The 18,175-nt window shown below is 36.0% G+C and overlaps 1 protein-coding gene across 1 annotated transcript in view; it reads left to right on the top strand.

Moving 5' to 3' along the window:
• Positions 1–13,969, top strand: part of GAN (gigaxonin) — a 69,120-nt gene extending 55,151 nt beyond the window's left edge. Inside the window, exons 6-11 of the mRNA XM_027850468.1 lie at positions 2,420–2,532; positions 5,216–5,365; positions 6,084–6,220; positions 7,880–8,008; positions 12,763–12,872; positions 12,957–13,969. Coding sequence (XP_027706269.1) covers positions 2,420–2,532; positions 5,216–5,365; positions 6,084–6,220; positions 7,880–8,008; positions 12,763–12,872; positions 12,957–13,138 — 821 coding nt within the window. The 3' untranslated portion in view covers positions 13,139–13,969. The remainder of the gene's footprint in view (positions 1–2,419; positions 2,533–5,215; positions 5,366–6,083; positions 6,221–7,879; positions 8,009–12,762; positions 12,873–12,956) is intronic.
• The last annotated feature ends 4,206 nt before the right edge of the window (positions 13,970–18,175 follow it).

Raw genomic sequence — 18,175 nt, 5'->3', positions numbered from 1 at the left:
ATAATTTTTTAAGAATCTAAAGCAGTCCTGAGACAAAAGTTTGAGAACCACTGCTGGCTTAGTGTTGTGCATTTGAATCCTGGTTTGCATCTCTGGGCTTTGATTGCTACTGAAATGATCAGCAATTGGAGAAGGAAGTGGTAATATTGAAGACTTAGGGAGCTAGAGTGTAGAATATTGTTGATTGTCAGTCAGTAAGCATTTGTTAAGCACCTACTATGTGTCAGGCACAGTGCTGAATGTTAAGGTTATGAAAAGTAAAAGACAGTTCCTACTGTCAAGGAGCTAGCAATCTAATGAGGGGAGATAACATGCAAAAAAGTATGTCCGAGCAAGATATATGCAGGATAGATTGGAGATAATCAAAAGGGAAGACAGTAGAATTAGAGGAAATTAGAAAAAGCTTCCTGTAGAAGGTACTTGAAGTAAATGAGGAGGGGGAAAGCATTGCAGACATGGAGGACTGACAAAAAAAATTCCTGGAGTACAAAGATAGAGTGTCTTGTGCAAAGAGCAAGGAAGCCAGTTTTGCTGGAGTACTGGGGTGAGGCATATAAGATGTAAGAATACTGCAAAAGTGAGGGGAAGAGGTTATGAAGGGCTTTGAATGCCAAACAGGATTTTACATTCTATCCTGGAGGTGATAGAGAGACCCCAGATTTTATTGAATGGCGCAGTGCCTTGGGTTGGGGGAGGTGGTGTGTTATACTTTTTGGGTAGTGAAGATGGCAAGAAAGAACTGATTTCTAGGGGGTGAGCGAGAAATGGTCAGACTTGTGCTTTTAAACTTTGACAGCTGAATGGAGGATGAACTAGAATAGGGAGAGACTTGAAGTTGGCACACCAACCAGCAGGCTGTTATAATAACACAGATGTGAGGTGATGAGGGACTACACAAAGAGTGGTAGGAGTGTCAGAGGAGAGAAGGGGATATAGATAGGAGAGGTGTTACAAAGGTAAAATTGGCCAGACTTGGCAACAGATCGAATATGGGGAATTGAGGTTGATACCAGGGTTGCAAGTCTGAGTGACTAGAGGATGGAGAGGATGGTTGTGCCTTTGTTATTAATGGGAAATTTTGGAAGAGGGTAGAGTTTGGAAGAAAGATAAGTTTAGTTTTGAATGTGTTTGAGTTTAAGATGTCTACAGGATATCCAATTTGAGAAGTCCAATAGGCAGTTGGAGATGGGAGACCAGAGGTCAGCAGAAAGTTTAGAGCTAGATAAGTAGATTTGAGAATCATCAATCAGCATAGAGATGATAATCAAAATTATGGAAACTGATGAGATCACCAAGTGAAAAAGTATAGAGGGAAAAGAGAAGAGTGCCCAGGACAGAGCCCTGAGGAACACCCATCTTTAGTAGGCATGACCTGGAAGAAGATCCAGCAAAGGAGATTTAAAAAGAGCTTTTAGACAGGAGCAGAACCAAGATAGAGTAGGATCATGTTAACACAGAGAGAAGAGGAGATATCAAGGAGAAAAGGGTGATCAACATTGTCAAAGGCTGCAGAGTGGTCAAGAAGGGTGAGGATTGAGAAAAGGCATTATATTTGGCATTTAAAAGATCATCAGTAACTTTGAAGGGAACAGTGCTATCTAAATGATGAGACTGGAAGCCAGACTCTTAAAAGAGTTAAGACAGTATTACAAAACAAGGGAGAGGAAAAGAAGTGGAGACACATTCTAGACAGCCTTCTCAAGGAGTTTAGCCATAAAATGGAGAAGAAAGATAGGATGATAGCTATCAGGTGTAGATGAATCAAATGAGGGTTTTTTGAGGATAGGGCAACATGGGCGTGTTTGTAGACAGTAGGGAAGTAGCCAGTAGACAGGAAGAGATCAAAGATAGGTGAGAGTGGGGGTGATGGAGGGAACCTTTTAGAGAAGATGGGATTTACCTGTGCATGTAGAAGGTTTTGTCTTGGCAAGAAGTGCCACCTCTTCGTATGAGACGGGTAAAGGCATAGATAGTAGCAGAAGGTATCTGAGTGATGTGAGATGAGGAAAAGGGAGCTCTCAGCAAATGGTGGCCTCATTTTTTTCTCCAGTAAAATATGAGGCAGGGTTGTCAGCTGAGAGGGTGGGGATAGGGGAGACCTTGAGAGGTTTGAGGAAGGACAAAAAGATTGGGAAAAGCTGCTGTGGTGAGTGGGATAGTGAGTTAATTAGAGAGCTGTAAAAGGATTACCTTGCCATAGTGGGAGACCAGTCGAGGTTACATGACAAATTTGTAGTGGACCTAGTCAACCCCAGTTTTATGATTTTTCTCCAATTTCATTCAGCAATGCATGTGTGGAGGTGTGATTGTTCACATGAGAAATATATAGTTTGTGTTAAAAGTTCTGTTAGCTAGGACTAAAATCAGTTGCAGATTTTTATCAAACATAAATTTTGAGACTTCTGTTTTGGTTTTACAGAAGGATTTTTATTTGTATTTGGGGGCCAAGATGAAAATAAAAAGATCCTGAGCTCAGGTGAAAAATATGATCCAGATTCTAATTCATGGAGTGCATTACCACCAATGAATGAGGTAAAAAATAATAAATCACTATTTCTCAATGAATTTTTCCTAGATCTTTTCTTTCCCTTGGTTGAATTTATAATGCTTTTCCAGCAAATTACTGTACAGCAGTAATAAGCAAGCAAAAGCGTGGCCATTAAAGCCTCAGGGCTCATGCTACTACCAATTAATTCCCTGACCAATTCAATGGGAAATAATAGCTGACATTTATTTAACACTTAAAGATTAGCAAGCTACTCTTCATATGTTATTTCTTTTGAGCCTCATAACAACTCTGTTAGGTAGGTCCTGTAGGTATTTTCCCCATTTTACAGATGAGGAAACTGAGTAAAGAAAGGTTAAATGATTTATCCATAGTCACATACTAAGTGTCAAGAGAGTGGGACTGAACTGCAGATATTCCTGACTTCAAGTCCAGTGCTCTAGCCACAAGAGCCTGAGTGTGCCTTACTGGTACCTCTCTTAGGTCTGGACAGTACCTATGAACATAGCTCTTTCCAACCCAACAAAATCAGCCTTCAGAGTTTCCTTTACTAAGTTGGTAGTAATAATATCAAAACTTTTTCTAGCTGTAATCCTGCTTTTCTTCTGCCTCAGCTAGTGAACTCTCCAAGATTAATACTTAGTCATGTTTTCTTGAGAAACCTTTGCACTTGAATCCCCATCTGTCTTTAATAAATCATAGAATCATAGAACTGAAAAAGGATCATAACTTCCAACACATACCTGAAGTGTCAGTCTCTTCTACAACATCCCTAAGGAGTGATGATTCAATGTCCACTCAGCCTCCAGTGATAAGGCATTCCATTTTTGAACAGCTCTAATTTTTTTATTTTATTTCTCAAATAAAAATCTTTTTTCCTCCCTCATCCCAGTTGAAAAATTAAAAAAAATCAACCATGCATAGCCAAGCAAAACAAAATTTCACATTAGCCATGTGTAAAAATATGTGTTTCTTTCTGCATCTTGAGTCCATCACCCCTCTGGAGATGAGCAACATGCTTTACCATTCTTCTGGAATTGTGATTGATTATTACATTAATCAGAGTTCATAAGTATTTGAGTTATTTGTCTTCACAGTGTTGTTAGTATAATATAAATTGTTCTCCTGGTTCTGTTCATTTCACTCTTCACACAAGTCTTCCCAGGTTTCTCTGAAACTATCCTTTTCATCATTTCTTATAGTGCAATAGCATTCTGTTACATTCATATACTATAATTTGTTCAGCTGTTCCTAAATTGATGGGCAACCTCTTAATTTTCAGTTCTTTGCTACCACAAAAAGAACTACTATAAATATTTTTGTACATATGGATCTTCTTCCTCTTTTTTTGGTAGTAGTGTAGTGATATAGCTGGGTCAAGGGGTGTGCATAGTTTAGTAACTTTTGAGACATGTCAAAATTACTTTCCAGAAGGACCAGCTCTAATTGTTAAGAATTCTTTTCCTTAGATTGAAGTGAAATTTGACTCTCTAATTTCTCCCTCAGATAGCAGTTAAGACCAAGCAAGCAAATGTAATCCCTCTTCTACATGATAGACCTGCAGATGTTTTAATATAGCAAGATATTTAATACATAATATAACAATAATATTACCATTCCCCAGAGTTTTTTCTTCATATTAAACATTTCCAGGTCTTTTAATCGATTCTTATATGGAGCTTCAGTCCCTTCACCATCCTAGTTGACTCCCTATGGACAGTTTCCATTTGTCAAGGGCTTCCTGAAATGTGGCACCCAGAACTACGCATCATATTCCAGAAATAGTTTGGCCACAGCTAATTAACTGCAGTTACTATCAGGTTTTTTGTTTCCACACTCTTGAAATACAGATATAGATATAGATATTGATAGATAGATATTGATAGATATGTATGTAGTACTATACTACCACCTCTTAATCTGTAACCTTAAGAGAAGCAGATTTAGGTTAGGTATAAAGAAAAGTTTCAGATAAATCAAGAGCTGTCCAAAAATGGAATGAGCTGCTCTTGTTGGTGGTGGTAGTGGTGGATTTCACATCACTGGTGGTTTTCTGACAGAGGTCAGATGACTTCTTACTGGGATGGATGTCGTAGAGAAGATTTCTGTTTAAGTACAAATTGAATTAGATGAACCGTGAGGCTCTTTCTTCCCCTGAGATTGTTTGCTTCTATAAATCTATTCGTTTTCAATAAAATGGATCCTTAGATTCAAGGGAATTTGAAATAGTTTAGAGGATTCCCTAGAAGAAAATAGTAATAGAATATGAATTTTGACTTCTGACCCTGATACTCCCTGTGATAGAATGAAATTAAATTTTGAAATGATGTTACATTCAATATTGTGACTATTAAGTTTCATCATCAGTTTTCTGAGCTTATAACAATACCAGATGACTTTTATACAGTGCTTTTACATATATATAAAATTTCATTTTTCCAGGCCATAACTCTGAGGTAAGTTGTACGGGGATGTGTGTGTGTGTGCCCATTTTACATATGAGGAAACTGAGGTTTCAGAGAGGTTGTGGCTTGCCCATGGCCACACAGCTAGTAAGTATTTGGAGATGGGTTTCCACCCAACTCTTTTTTTTTTTTACATTAAGGCCAATCCATGTTCTTTTTTACATTATAATGCTTCTCTGAGTATATAGTTCACAATTATATGACTTATTTTGAAAATGAAATTATTTCTTTGGTGTCCTTTTAGGCAAGACAAAATTTTGGAATTGTGGAGATAGATGGAATGCTGTATGTTTTGGGTGGTGATGATGGTGACAAAGAGCTGATTTCCATGGAATGTTATGATATATATTCTAAAACCTGGACAAAACAGCCTGATTTGACCATGGTTAGAAAGGTAAAAACTGTACCTTGCACTAAGCACTATTGAACTATTTTCTCTGAAGTCTTTGCTTTTGTGACAAATTCATATTTCTTCATCTCCAGATAATTATTTTGACATTGCTTGTAGAGGAAGCCTTTTCCTATTGGAACCCAACCTTAGGATTTAATAGGTATAAACCAAAATAGAAGACTATTTCTTTCAGAGTTTTAGCCTAGTAAGATGTTAAAATTCACTCCATATACATTTAGTAACCAAATGTGGACATGGTTGTTTTCTTAGGGACAAAAGTACTGAAGGAAATGGTTTTTTTTATATCTAGAATGCCACAATTACACAGCAAGTATATTCTGAGTAAACTCAGTGACTCATTAGGAGTTCTTAATTTTTATATATGGTAATGTATGTCCATTGGTATTTCTTCACTTCTCCTTTGTCCTAAGATAATGGCTCTGTGTGTGTGTGTGTGTTAGATGAGACTGTTTTAGGCAAGTATTCAGATAAAATGGTCCGAACATTCGTTGAGGCTTATGCCATAACCTCTTCTCTCTCTGAGGATCAAAATTATACACGTTACTTTTTGAAACATATTTTCAAGTCATTGAATTTTAATGATGGCAACAGTATAGCTTTACTTTTTGAAACTACTACATTTCTGAAATGGCTCCTTGCTAATAGCCAATTTTAAATTGCCAAGTATTACATTTGATAAAGTTTCTTTCTTTCTTTTAAGATTGGCTGCTATGCAGCTATGAAAAAGAAAATCTATGCAATGGGGGGAGGATCATATGGAAAACTTTTTGAATCTGTGGAGTGTTATGATCCTAGGACCCAGCAATGGACTGCTATTTGTCCATTAAAAGAAAGCAGGTAAGCAAAAGGGTTTTTTTTTTAAACTTTGTTTAGTAAATAAAATTAAGTATCTCAGAGTTTGTTATATTAGTCATTTTAAAAGAATTCTTATCATCAAAGCATGTTTTTGTGTTAAGACTAGCTTGTTTAGCTTATGTTCCATTTCTCTAGATAGATTTTTTTGCTTCTGCTTTTTAAAAATAGGATTAAGATATTTCTTAGAGAATAAAATATGCCATTGATTGCATAAGAATTTGGAACCATTTCTTGCTTCCTTATTTTTATGAACTGTATATATAAAATAGTGAATGTAATAAGTGCATATGGCAGAAGGAAGGAAAAGTAAGGTACCCAGGGAAGAGACAAGGGGCTGATATGAATGGTTATTTTAATGAAAGTCTCATTTAACATGTGAGAATTGTGAAGTAATCATCTTTGAGTAAGTTTCTTAATGTAGCATTATATTTAATCTTAGTTTGTACATGTTAGAAAAAGTGGAAAGAATAGAAGATACAATAACCAAGACCATTTTAAAAAGAGAGAGAATTTAGAGACAAATGATACTGAAGACTTAACCGTTTTTAAGGATCTAGATTTCTTAAAAGATTTATGTGGGGGAAAAGTGATCAGTTGTTGTCAACATTCCCTGAGAAGAGAATTAGAAAAATTGTTTTTTAAGTTTTTAAAAACATAAATAAGTTAGGTTAGAAAAAAACTGAGTATCATTGCTACTAAAGCAAGTTACTAATAAGATTCTCCTTTATTAGGCATCCGTATAGGAAAGACCATTGCTTGTAATGTCTTAAATGATAAAAAGTTTTGTGCGTAGTAGATAACCTTTCTGTCTTTGCTAACCTTTTATGAAACTACAACACAATATGAGTAGTACTAGATAACCTGTTCTTACCTCATTTTACCTTTCACTTAAAATCAGGTAAACTTCTTTGTTATTCCTGTTGCCTTTATTCTCCTGCCCCCTTCTTAGTCTACTTCTTTCAACCTTTTCATAAGTTAAGCCTTAATCAAGTAATACTAATTCTACTCCATCTTTCACATCCTCAAATTCTTCTTGACTCTAGTTCTTTCAAATAATAATAATAGCTAATACTTATAGTGTTTAAGTTTTCCAAAGAACTTTATGTATATATCTTATTTGATCCAACTCAGATTTCACTTTAAAATGCTAACTGTGAACTGTCTCACACATTCCTTATAGATTTAGATAACCCTTGTTTTATGTTGTTAATTATATATTGTCTGAGTCTCAAGGAATTTACAAGTAACCAAAATAATGGAAACTGTGATATTATTAGTATAATGCTTTGCACACTGGGTATTTGATAAATAATAAATTAGTGGGACAGTAGGGATAATTTCTGACTTTCTGAATACTTCAGATAATAATTCTTCTAAACTCTTGAGTGTTTCCTGCACTTTTAGTCCATCCCATAAACTTTAGGTCACATTTTACACTTGAAAGCTGATGATTTGCTTTTCTATAATATTAGTCATGTGAATAGTATTCATTCAGTCCATAAGCAGAAAAAAAAAAAGGAAAACCACATGTTCATCAGAAAACTTAGCACTTTACAGAATTAAAGCAAGCTGAAGACTTAAGATAACTGTACAAACCAATATGTGTGTCTAGTATTTAACACTCTGTTCTTGGCTTATCAGATTTGGGGCTGTAGCTTGTGGGGTTGCCTTGGAACTCTATGTATTTGGTGGAGTCAGAACTCGTGAAGAAGGTCAAAACAATGAGATGGTGACATGCAAGTCAGAATTCTACCATGATGAATTCAAAAGGTAAATCACCTATTCATGGTTAGACTATATCCTTCATAAGAATTTTAAAGAGCAGTGCTACATTGGAAGTTGGAAGAACACCTTTGTCATTACTTGTGTGACACTGGACAGAACATTTACTTCTCTCAGCCCAGGTGTTCTTGTCTGTAAAATCTGGGGATTTGCCCAGATTATAATCTTAGAATGTTAATTATTCTGTGACTTTTTAAAAAATGAGTTGTTTTTTTTTTTGGTATTTTATTTTGAGAGAATGTATGTACCTGTACTTGCACTTAACAGGTCTCTAATATATAGAGGATGTATAGTATGTTTGTTTAAACTATCAATGACTATAAATATTCAGGGGCAGCTAGGTGGCACAGTGATTACAGTGCCAGGCCTAGAGTCAAGAAGACTCATCTTTTGGAGTATAAATGTGACCTTAGACATTTACTAGCTAGTATGACCCTGGGCAAGTCACTTAACCCTGTTTGCATCCATTTTGCTCAACTGTAAAATGAGCTGGAGAAAGAAATAGCAAACCATTCTAGTATCTTTGCCAAGAAAACCCCAAATGGCGTCACAGTCAGGTATGACTGAAACGACTGATCAACATTTTAATTTTGACTTTGATCTCGAAGTTTACCAGGAGGGGGTGCTATAGCACCGAGTTGAACTCCATATCCTTAGAAAGCGGTACAAAAGTTAAGTTATTGTGGTGGTTTCAGAACCATTCATTAAAGGTACAAAAGTCCTAATGAATTTGGGGGAGATTTCATTTTAATAGTTTTAAGTCATTTTTCTCTAGTATGACTATGAAGCTACATTGGAAGGGAAATGGACTACTATTTTAGTTAGAGAGGTTTATACATGTTTTAGGGGGTTTGCAAAGGGCACTGAAGTCTTTAACTCCTAGTATGCCTTAGACTCAGAGCATAATGTCTACTAGCCAAAGGTACAAAGTGATACTTGGATCATTTCCTGAATATTTCCAAGATAATTACAATAATGAACAATGGTAGATCAAGTTTTCATACCCTATTAAGTATGTAACATATCTAATATAGCAGTTTCTACATGGTCTTACAATAACATATCCATGCTATTGCTGACATGTACCTAGAACAATATCTTAAATTTTTTTAGTCATAGACCCTTCCAGCAATCTGGAAATCTTTGAAATATTTTTAAGTGCATAAAATAAAATCTATAGGATTAACAAGGAAACCAATCAAATTAAAATACAATAACAAAAAATGTTTTTAGAAACAAGTTCATAGAGCCCAGGATAAGACCCCTTGCCTGGATTCCTAGAGGTTCTACTTGTTGCAGCAAATTCTTGTCATTGCTTTTCATTCTTACACACATATTACTTCATCATATTTTTATCTTGTTGTTGACCAACTCCTACTACCCACAGTTAATTCCTCCTTGCCTCTCTCAATATTCCTCCATTATATTTTTTATTGTAATAGCCTTGTCTTCTAACAATAACAAAATACCCTAGTCATGTTGTTCCTGTTTGTAATGTGTTCTGGACCCCTTTTACATAGAATAATGTAAAGAAAGTTTGTGTTCCAAGTGTCAGCAAGGTATGTTCATATAAAAGAACTCAAATTTTACATTTCAGCTAATAGTAATTAGATAGTGAGTGGCTGTTATTCATGTAATAGGTATATGTGTGATCCATATCCGTCAATGACAGGGTTGCATCTGTACCACTTTGCTTTTAGAATCACCCATATGGCTTAGACTGGTTGGTCCTTCAAGGTGCTGAGTGTGTGCTGATTTATTCTTAATTTAATCAGTTTCATTAATATCTCTACTATAAATACTTATTTCCTGCCATTTATTGTGCTTTTCATTACTATTCTTAACTTCCATCCTTCCAAACTTTTAGCTTGTACCTTTATTTCATAGTTTAGTTCCATAAATAACATGCTATGTATTAGGGGAGATATAAAGATCAAATAAGGCATGGTCCTTTTACTCATGAGGCTTGCAAGACACTTTGCCATTTTCCTGCACCTTTATATATAAATGTAGCATATTGTTTCCATTTTTCACTTTTTATTCCACTTTTTTTCATTGTTCATTCAACAGTCAGAAAAGATGTAGCTTTCTGCCATCTTTTTAATTATTGACCTTTTTCATTAGAACTAGAATTTTAGAGTTGACACATAGTAAAAATATTTCTCACATTAGCCATTTCAAAAAAAAGTATGTCTATTTCTGCTTCTTGAGTCCATTACCTTTTTGTTGAGGTATCAATAGCATGTTTCATCATCATTCCTCTGAAATCTTGGTTGGTTATTGCATTGATCAAAGTTGTTTGTCTTTACATTGTTGTTAAAGTATAAATTATTCTGCTTGCTTAATGGCATCATTTTATAAATGTTCTCCTGTGTTTCTCTTAAACTATCCCTTACATCTTTCTTACAGCAACTAGGATTCCATTGCATTCATAATTATGTGTTCAGCCATTCCCCAGAACTGTTGGGAAAACTGGAAAGCAAAGTGAACAGAAATTAGATTTTATGACACCATATACTATATAATTTCCAAATCAGTACATGATTTAGGTATAAAAGATTGCAGGTTGAAGCATTTTTTTTTCATTTTCTTTATTTTTCTTGCTGTTTTTTGCAACATGACTAATATTGAAATATGCTTTGCATGGTTTCATGTGTGTAATTTATATCATATTCTCAATGAATGGGAGAGGAGTAGGAAGGAGAAAGAGAATCCATAACTTAAAAAAATTTTTAATGTATATTAAAAATAACACTTTTTAAGATATAAAAGGTCATTTAATAAACAAATCAGAGGAGCAAGGAAGAAATTTCCTCTTGGATCTAAGGATAGGGGAAGAGTTCATGACCAAAAAAGGGATGGAGAGGATCACAGAAGATAAAATGGCTAGTTTTGATTACATAATTTTTTTTTAAGTTTTAACAAACAAACCTAGTACAGATAGAAGGGAAACATTTGGGGAAAATCTTGGCAGCAGATTTCTCTGATGTCTCATTTCGAAGGAATCGAATTTATTGAAGTAATAGTCATTCTTCAGTTGATAAGTGGTTAAAGGAAATGAACAGCAATTTTCAAAGGAAGAAATCCAGCTTATCAACAGCAATATGAAAAAAATACTCTGAGTCACTAAAAGAGATACATACACTCGATCCACACTGCTTGATCCGTTATTCCCATTCCCCTGAACCCTCCAACACCCCACTCTAAAGCTACATACTCTTTCCACCCTGCTTTCTGGAATGTCTGCTTCATAGTCAACAAACTTGCTTTCATCTTAAATCTCTTCCTTTTCCACCCTTTTGTCTTCTGGCCCTCACTAAGACCTGGCTTCCTCCTGATGATACTACCTGTCTCGCTGTTCTTTCAAGCATTGTCACTCATTTCCTCCAACTCAGTGGTCAAGGTGGGGGAGTTGGAATGTTCCTTCCTCACCATTGTCACTTCTAAGGTTGTCCCTCTTTGTAGGCCCTCATCAGCTCGCGCCTGGGCTACTTCAGTAGTCTACTGGTTGGTCTTCCTGCTTCAAGTCTCTCACCCACTCCAGTCTATGCTCTACTCAACTGTCAGAATGTTCTTCTTAAAATGCAGCCTACTTCTTAAACTCCCTGTCATCTCAAGATGAACTATAAAATTCTGTTTGGCATTGAAAACCCTTTATAACTTTCCCCTCATCTTTTTTTTTTTTACACCTTACACCCTTTCTCATTGCCCATGTTCAATCCAGTGCACTGGTTTTCTTGCTGGTCCTCCACAAGTCACTCCATCTGTACTCTTGAGCATTTTCCTTGTCTGTCCCCCATATGGAATCCTCTTCTTCATCTGTGCTTCTTAGTTTCCCTAGCTTCCTTCAGTTCCCAGCTAAAATCCTACCTTCTACATGAAGCCTTTCCCAACCCCTCTTAATTAACAGAGGGAAGGCACTAGAATTATTTCCAGTTTATTCTCTATGTAACTAGATGTATATAGTTGTCTTCATCTTGTCTCCCCCATTAGACTCTGAGCTTGGACTGTTTTTTATGTTTCTTGGTATCCTCAAGTACTTAGCATAGTGCTTGTCACATAGGTACTAAACAAATATTGATTGATTGATTGACTAAATTCACAGAAGAGGTGAGAATTGAGCTTGGCTTTGGAGGATGGATAGCATTTAGGCAAGAAGAGAAAGAGGGACCAGGGCATTACAGACCAGGTAAATTCTTAGGTTGGGAAACGGGAAATAAACTTAAGTGATTTATTCATTGTAATGTGTAGAAGTTATATTTAAATTTTATTTTGAGTGGAATTATGACAAATGTGTTGTAGAGTTTTGAAGTTTTGAAAGTGAAGTTGGGTAGAAATATGCCTATTTTTCCTTTCCCATTACAATCCTTGAAATCTGGAGTTAGACTAGACCTGAGGTTGTCTAACCTGATCTGTTATCCAACATATTTTTTTGGAACGGCTTCAAGATGTAACCAATAATTTTTTGACAATGATTTGGGCAGATCTTGTGTGGACTTAGATTTTTCCAACACCTATCTGGCTGTCATGCCTCTTCTTTTGACTTTTTTTGTTTAGTTTCTGTTTTTTGCTAGGCAATGGGATTAAGTGACATGCCCAGGGTCACACAGCTAATAAGCCTCAAGTGTCTGAGGCCAGATTTAAACCCAGGTCCTCCTGACTCCAAGGCTGAAACTCTATCCACTGTGCCACCTAGCTGCCCGTCTTTTGACTTTTCTAAAAAGAAATGCATTTTCTTTCAGGTGGATTTATCTTACTGACCAAAATTTATGCATCCCAGCAAGTTCCTCCTTTGTTTATGGAGCTGTTCCTATTGGGGCCAGTATCTATGTGATTGGAGATCTTGATACAGGTTAGAATATTACAGTGCATTTTGTTGAAGCTATTCCTGAATGATTTTTAGAATGTTGATTTATATTTGTTCATTTGTATTTAGGTACCAATTATGACTATGTTCGTGAGTTTAAAAGAAGCACGGGCACTTGGCACCACACAAAACCACTCTTTCCATCAGACCTTCGCCGCACTGGCTGTGCTGCCTTGCGAATTGCAAATTGCAAGCTTTTCCGACTGCAGCTTCAGCAAGGACTGTTCCGCATCCGTGTTCCTTCTCCTTGAAGGCTCTCTTGGAAATGGGATAGAAGCAAGAACCTGACACAGTACACCAGAACCTAGCTTTAGATAAGGCAGAACAGAGAGGACAACTAAAACTTAACTCTCTACTCTGTGATTTGGTATGATAACTCTTGGGGTTTTGTAATGCTTAAAAGCTGGAGCTTTAGCTCTTACTGGGGGAGAAAGTAACTATTCCAAAACAACCTTAGGTGAATGAATGAACTTTTATAGTCAGAAGTTTGTGGACTGATGGAGAATCGTCAGTACCAGGAAACAGAAGGGAAATGGGGATTTATAGAATGTTAAAACTAAAACACTAAGGTGCATTTTCCCCAAAGGGAACTCCTTTTTACTAAGTCTGCTATATTAAAGTAGGTGGCTTTGGTATACAGAAAATCTGTATGTAAACCAATGTTTCTAAGCATACAATGAATGCTTTTCTACAGCAATCATGTCCAGCTGTGCCCAACAACTTAAGGTTTTTGCTTATACCTGAGAGGGTGAATGTGGACCCAGGTCTATTGGCTTAGTGCTCTGTCAGGAGACTCTAAATATATATTTAAACATATATATATATTATATATATATATTATGATCAGTTGCAACTAAGGTAATAATAGAATTCTATCTTTTTTAAGCACTCCATCTGAATAGTCTAAAGATTCAGCATATACATGATTCAGGAGGCAGCCCTCATGAATTTAAAGAAGCTGCTGACTTCTCTCTTATTCCAAGAGAAGACTTGAAATTATGCTCCGTTATCTTACTCTGAATATGAACCCAAATCTTCTCTATTTCCATAGTAGGTATCTATGGTTGGGTTCTTTCTCCTTTGCTTACTCATTTTTATTTATTTATTTTTGTTTTATTTTGTTTTTAGCAGCTATTAGTGTAATCAAGTTCTAGTCCCAAGGAATGAGGAATGATGCCCCAAGCCTCATGTCCTTCTTACTATTATTTTCATTCGTCTGTCTTAGGGCCCAGCCTTAGGCTCTCCTCTCCACTCTTAAACTACAACTAGGGCCATGCTGTCCCGAAACTGATCTTGCTTACTACGGTCTCTCCAATGGCTGCAAACTACAGTTGTCCTCTCTGCCTTGGAACTGAAATCAGGGACTCTGGTCTCCTGGAAGTGCCCACAGCCAGCAGGGTCCCTCTACCCTTCTGCTACTGTATTCACTGGGTGGATGCTAGCTCCTTCTCCCCCATACCAGCAGCCCAGCCCAGGAGATGTGTCTGGTCAGCACAGCCATGCTTGGAGTTCCTCGACAGTGGAGGGTCCTTCAGTCTTCTCCTACTCAACAGTCAGACGCCAACTGTCTGTAATATGAAAAGTTTCTAAGGCTGTGGCTGCCTCCCAATCCCAGCTGCCTCCCGGGCTTGTTATTTGATGATTCCACAGAGTTGGCCTGGAGGTGTTTGTACTTCACTCAGGCTGAACCTATGACCCTGGAGGTCGCATCTTTCCTGGGGGTCTCCTCAAGTTGTCAGGAGAACAACTTCTCTACTCTGACTTTTGTTTATTTCCGCTGCTCTACGTTTCCTCTGAGGCGATGTTCTGTCTTTTTTAGGGAGGAAATTTGGAGAGTCAAAAGTTTTCTGACCTACTCTGTCATCTTCCCAGAATCCTCTCAAAGACTTGAAATTATGAACATCTTTCATGTGATTTTTATTTCTGGGTTAGCATATTGGGAGTCATGAAGGATCTTAGGAAATACCCTTCTTTCATCATTAGTTGACCAAAACTTATTGGTTTGATAGGTCTGAGGATTTTAATAAGCAAGAAAAATATTGACAAAAAAGTTGTGTCAGAAAAACAAAATTTAAGGCTGCTAAGTTCTAAAGGAAATTGTCCAGGCAACATGTCTTGGGTTTAAGAACCATGTTTTTAAGGAAATATTTATTCTAAAGCACATGAAGTCTTGTTTACTACTGTTTGGTTTGTACACTATTTAGAATGCATTTTTGCCTAAGGAGTAGATTCTTCCCAGTATTGTTCACCAGTGAGACTTCTTAGTCAAACTATAGTGGTGTGAGTAAAGATTGGCTGGTAGAATAAACTACCTACCTCAACTTAATTTTATTCTGTTGATAATATAACAAATTGAGCTTACATATCATGGTTGGGGGGAAAAAACAAATCCTGTTCCATTTTCTTTACTCCTCTTCCACCTAAAAACTCCACCTCTTCCCTAGCAAAAAAGACCATTCAGTTTAGCAGAACCTTTATTTTAATACGTTCTTTTTTCCACTCTTAATTCTGACATCCTCTGTTTGAAATCATGGGCTTTATGATTGCTTCATAATCTGAACTTTATGCAATATCATACTTTCTGACTGACTTGATGTGTTTGGTTTCTATTTTTTTTTTTAACCATTTATTTCTCTTAGTATATGGTTGCAAATTCTGCTAGTGTCAGACCTAATTAGCAGGATCTATCTCAACATTTAATAAATGGTATACTTTGGTTATAAAATTAAAAGCAAGAGTTTCTTATAGAAACTTCTTGTGTGAAATATTTATATGCTGTCATCATGCATATAAAAATTTTTCCATCATGTTTGTCTACCAACTAGCAAAAAGTAAAAGGGTGATTGATGTGCTTTTTTCCCCCTCCTCCCATGCCTGTCAGAAGATAACATAGTTTTGCTGAAATGGATTCAGGTATATGTACTTTCTGACCAGGTGTGCACTATAAAGACTGTGCCAAAAGATTGCTGAAGAAGGCTGCATATAGCACAGTATCTTTCCCTTCTAGCCCTGAGATGTTTGTGTGTGAAGTTACCAGGTTTTGTATTTCACACTGGAAATTTATATGCTGCACTGAAGCCATTGGGCTGGCTTTGCTTGACAATAACGTTAGATAATTGTTTAAATTAAACCACGTTTTTTTTTTCCTTCTTGGTGTATCCCAACACCAGTTCTGTGCAAATTTTCATAATGATGTTATCTTTTAATCAAAACAAGTCAACAATGAAGACACATTTCAAGTAAAGTCAAGAAGATGCCACAGTGAAGGAATAGAAATTACTTTTAAAATTAAATACTAGTTACAGAAGAAAAAAAATTCTCCAAAGAATTCTCCAGGCTGCAATATCTCGTGCCAGGTGCTTTCTCAACTAGAAATGCAGTGTTTGGCAGGTGTTCAGAAATGGTAGTTGATATTTGTTTGAAAGGAGACTTTGGTATCTTTGTTAAAGCCACTATGTTTCTTTATTTTATGCATGCGTGTGATTTTCTCAAGATTTTGTAATGCTTCTCCAAACAGTGGTAGGAATAACAGTAGCAGCTCATATTTGAGGGGAAGAATCCCTTCAAAAGAGAAAATTCACAGGATTTTTTTTTTTTAGTTAATACATTCCTACTTGCAATATTTCTATATCTATGTAATTCGGTAAATCAATCTTAATAAAAATGATTTTTAAAAAATCAGTTTACAATGTAGCTACCCAAATTATGTAATGTTTGTGAAATAGACTTGCTACACGATCAAGTATGCAATAACCAACAAAACCTGCTAAGTGCCAAACTCTTATTTTAGCTGTATATACAAGTACTACAAATTCTTGTGTTGAAGTGCAGGCATGTACTTAATTTCATTATGTTCTAAAATAAACAGTGGGGAGGGGGATTAAAATTAGAGCTGCTTCAGTATTGAAAAATAATTTTTACTTGTTTTATGCAGGTTTGTGTTCAACCCTCCACTTATGCCTTGAAACATCATATTGTGATGGATAGATTTTTCAGACTCCATTTTCATTAGGACACTTGTCCCAGTCATGTATATAGTTATTGGCAGCTTATAATAGGTCTTAAAATTTTAAATATAAACACCTTCGGGTAAAAGTGCAATTCATTTTCACAATCTCACCTATAAAGAGTTATCTCAGGTTGTCAGAGCAAATGGAAGTACTAAACGATTCTCCCTTAGGCTGTGACATGGATCGATTTTATTTTTCCTATGGACACATGATCTGGGGGAGAGGTATTGTAGAAGATATTTGTGTTTTAGTGATGATAGTGAGGGAAAGGGATTGGACTTAGATGGCCTAAAATGATGATTCTCTGCAAGAATGGATTTTCAAAGGAAATTTAAAAATTAGGATGAAGATACTTTTTAGTTTTTGAGGATGCTTATATCCTGTGAAGGGTGAGTGTATGTATGTGTGTGTTTGTGTAGGTAGCTGTGTGCATGCTTATGTATTGTTTGGTATGTGTTTTAGCATGTATGTTAATATGTATTTGCTTTTTAAAATTTTCGTTTTGGTCTATATATGTTACCAACTTTTGGTGCTTCAGATTTACTCTAGAACCTACTGATCTTCAGTTTTAAACTGCTGTGTTAATGAATAATTGGGCAATAAAATCCATGTTAAGTATAAATGAGTTTGCTAGGTTTTTGTGTTTTCATTAGTCAAATTGTTTACCAAGTAACTGTTGATGGTATGTTTTGTGCTGTATAGAGACGTACTATTTAGGAAATGTCTAAGATTAATATTTAATTTAGTGGCAAACAGTCATGGAGAATTAGTAACTAGAAATAGACCTTATTCTCTAGGTTGCAACAAGGTAAAATTTTCTGACGTGTTGGAAATAAGGGAACTTTAAATATGTATTTTTAAGTATTTCATCATGTTACATTATAGCATTATCAGTGGTACTTTTTTGGTGATGTGTTTAACTTGAAAGTATCATTATCTTAATTTATAAATTGGGCTTGTCACCAAGGACAAATGCTGTGTTGGGTGAGGTGGAGGGGCAAAAATATACCCATCTGGAAGTAACAAAATCAACTTTGTTTGCCATTTGTGTGACACACAGAGAGGATTCTCTCCTCCCTAGTGCTCAAGAGATCTACTGTTAAGAGGTTAGGCACTTAGAGAATTCCATTAACTTTTTGTTTCATTAGAATATTTGGTATATTTCTGCTGCAGCATATAAAATCCATAATCCAAAACCATTTTCAAGAGGATGCTGAAAATGATTCTATTAACTCCTTTTAGTGTGTTGGTATCTGGGAGGGATGGGAACTTGCTTGT

The sequence above is a fragment of the Vombatus ursinus genome, unplaced genomic scaffold (assembly GCF_900497805.2).
Source record: "Vombatus ursinus unplaced genomic scaffold, bare-nosed wombat genome assembly UNPS02009062.1, whole genome shotgun sequence".
Lineage (NCBI taxonomy): Eukaryota > Metazoa > Chordata > Mammalia > Diprotodontia > Vombatidae > Vombatus > Vombatus ursinus.
Note: the sequence above shows the minus strand (reverse complement) of the source record. Positions and strands in the feature narration are given on the sequence as shown.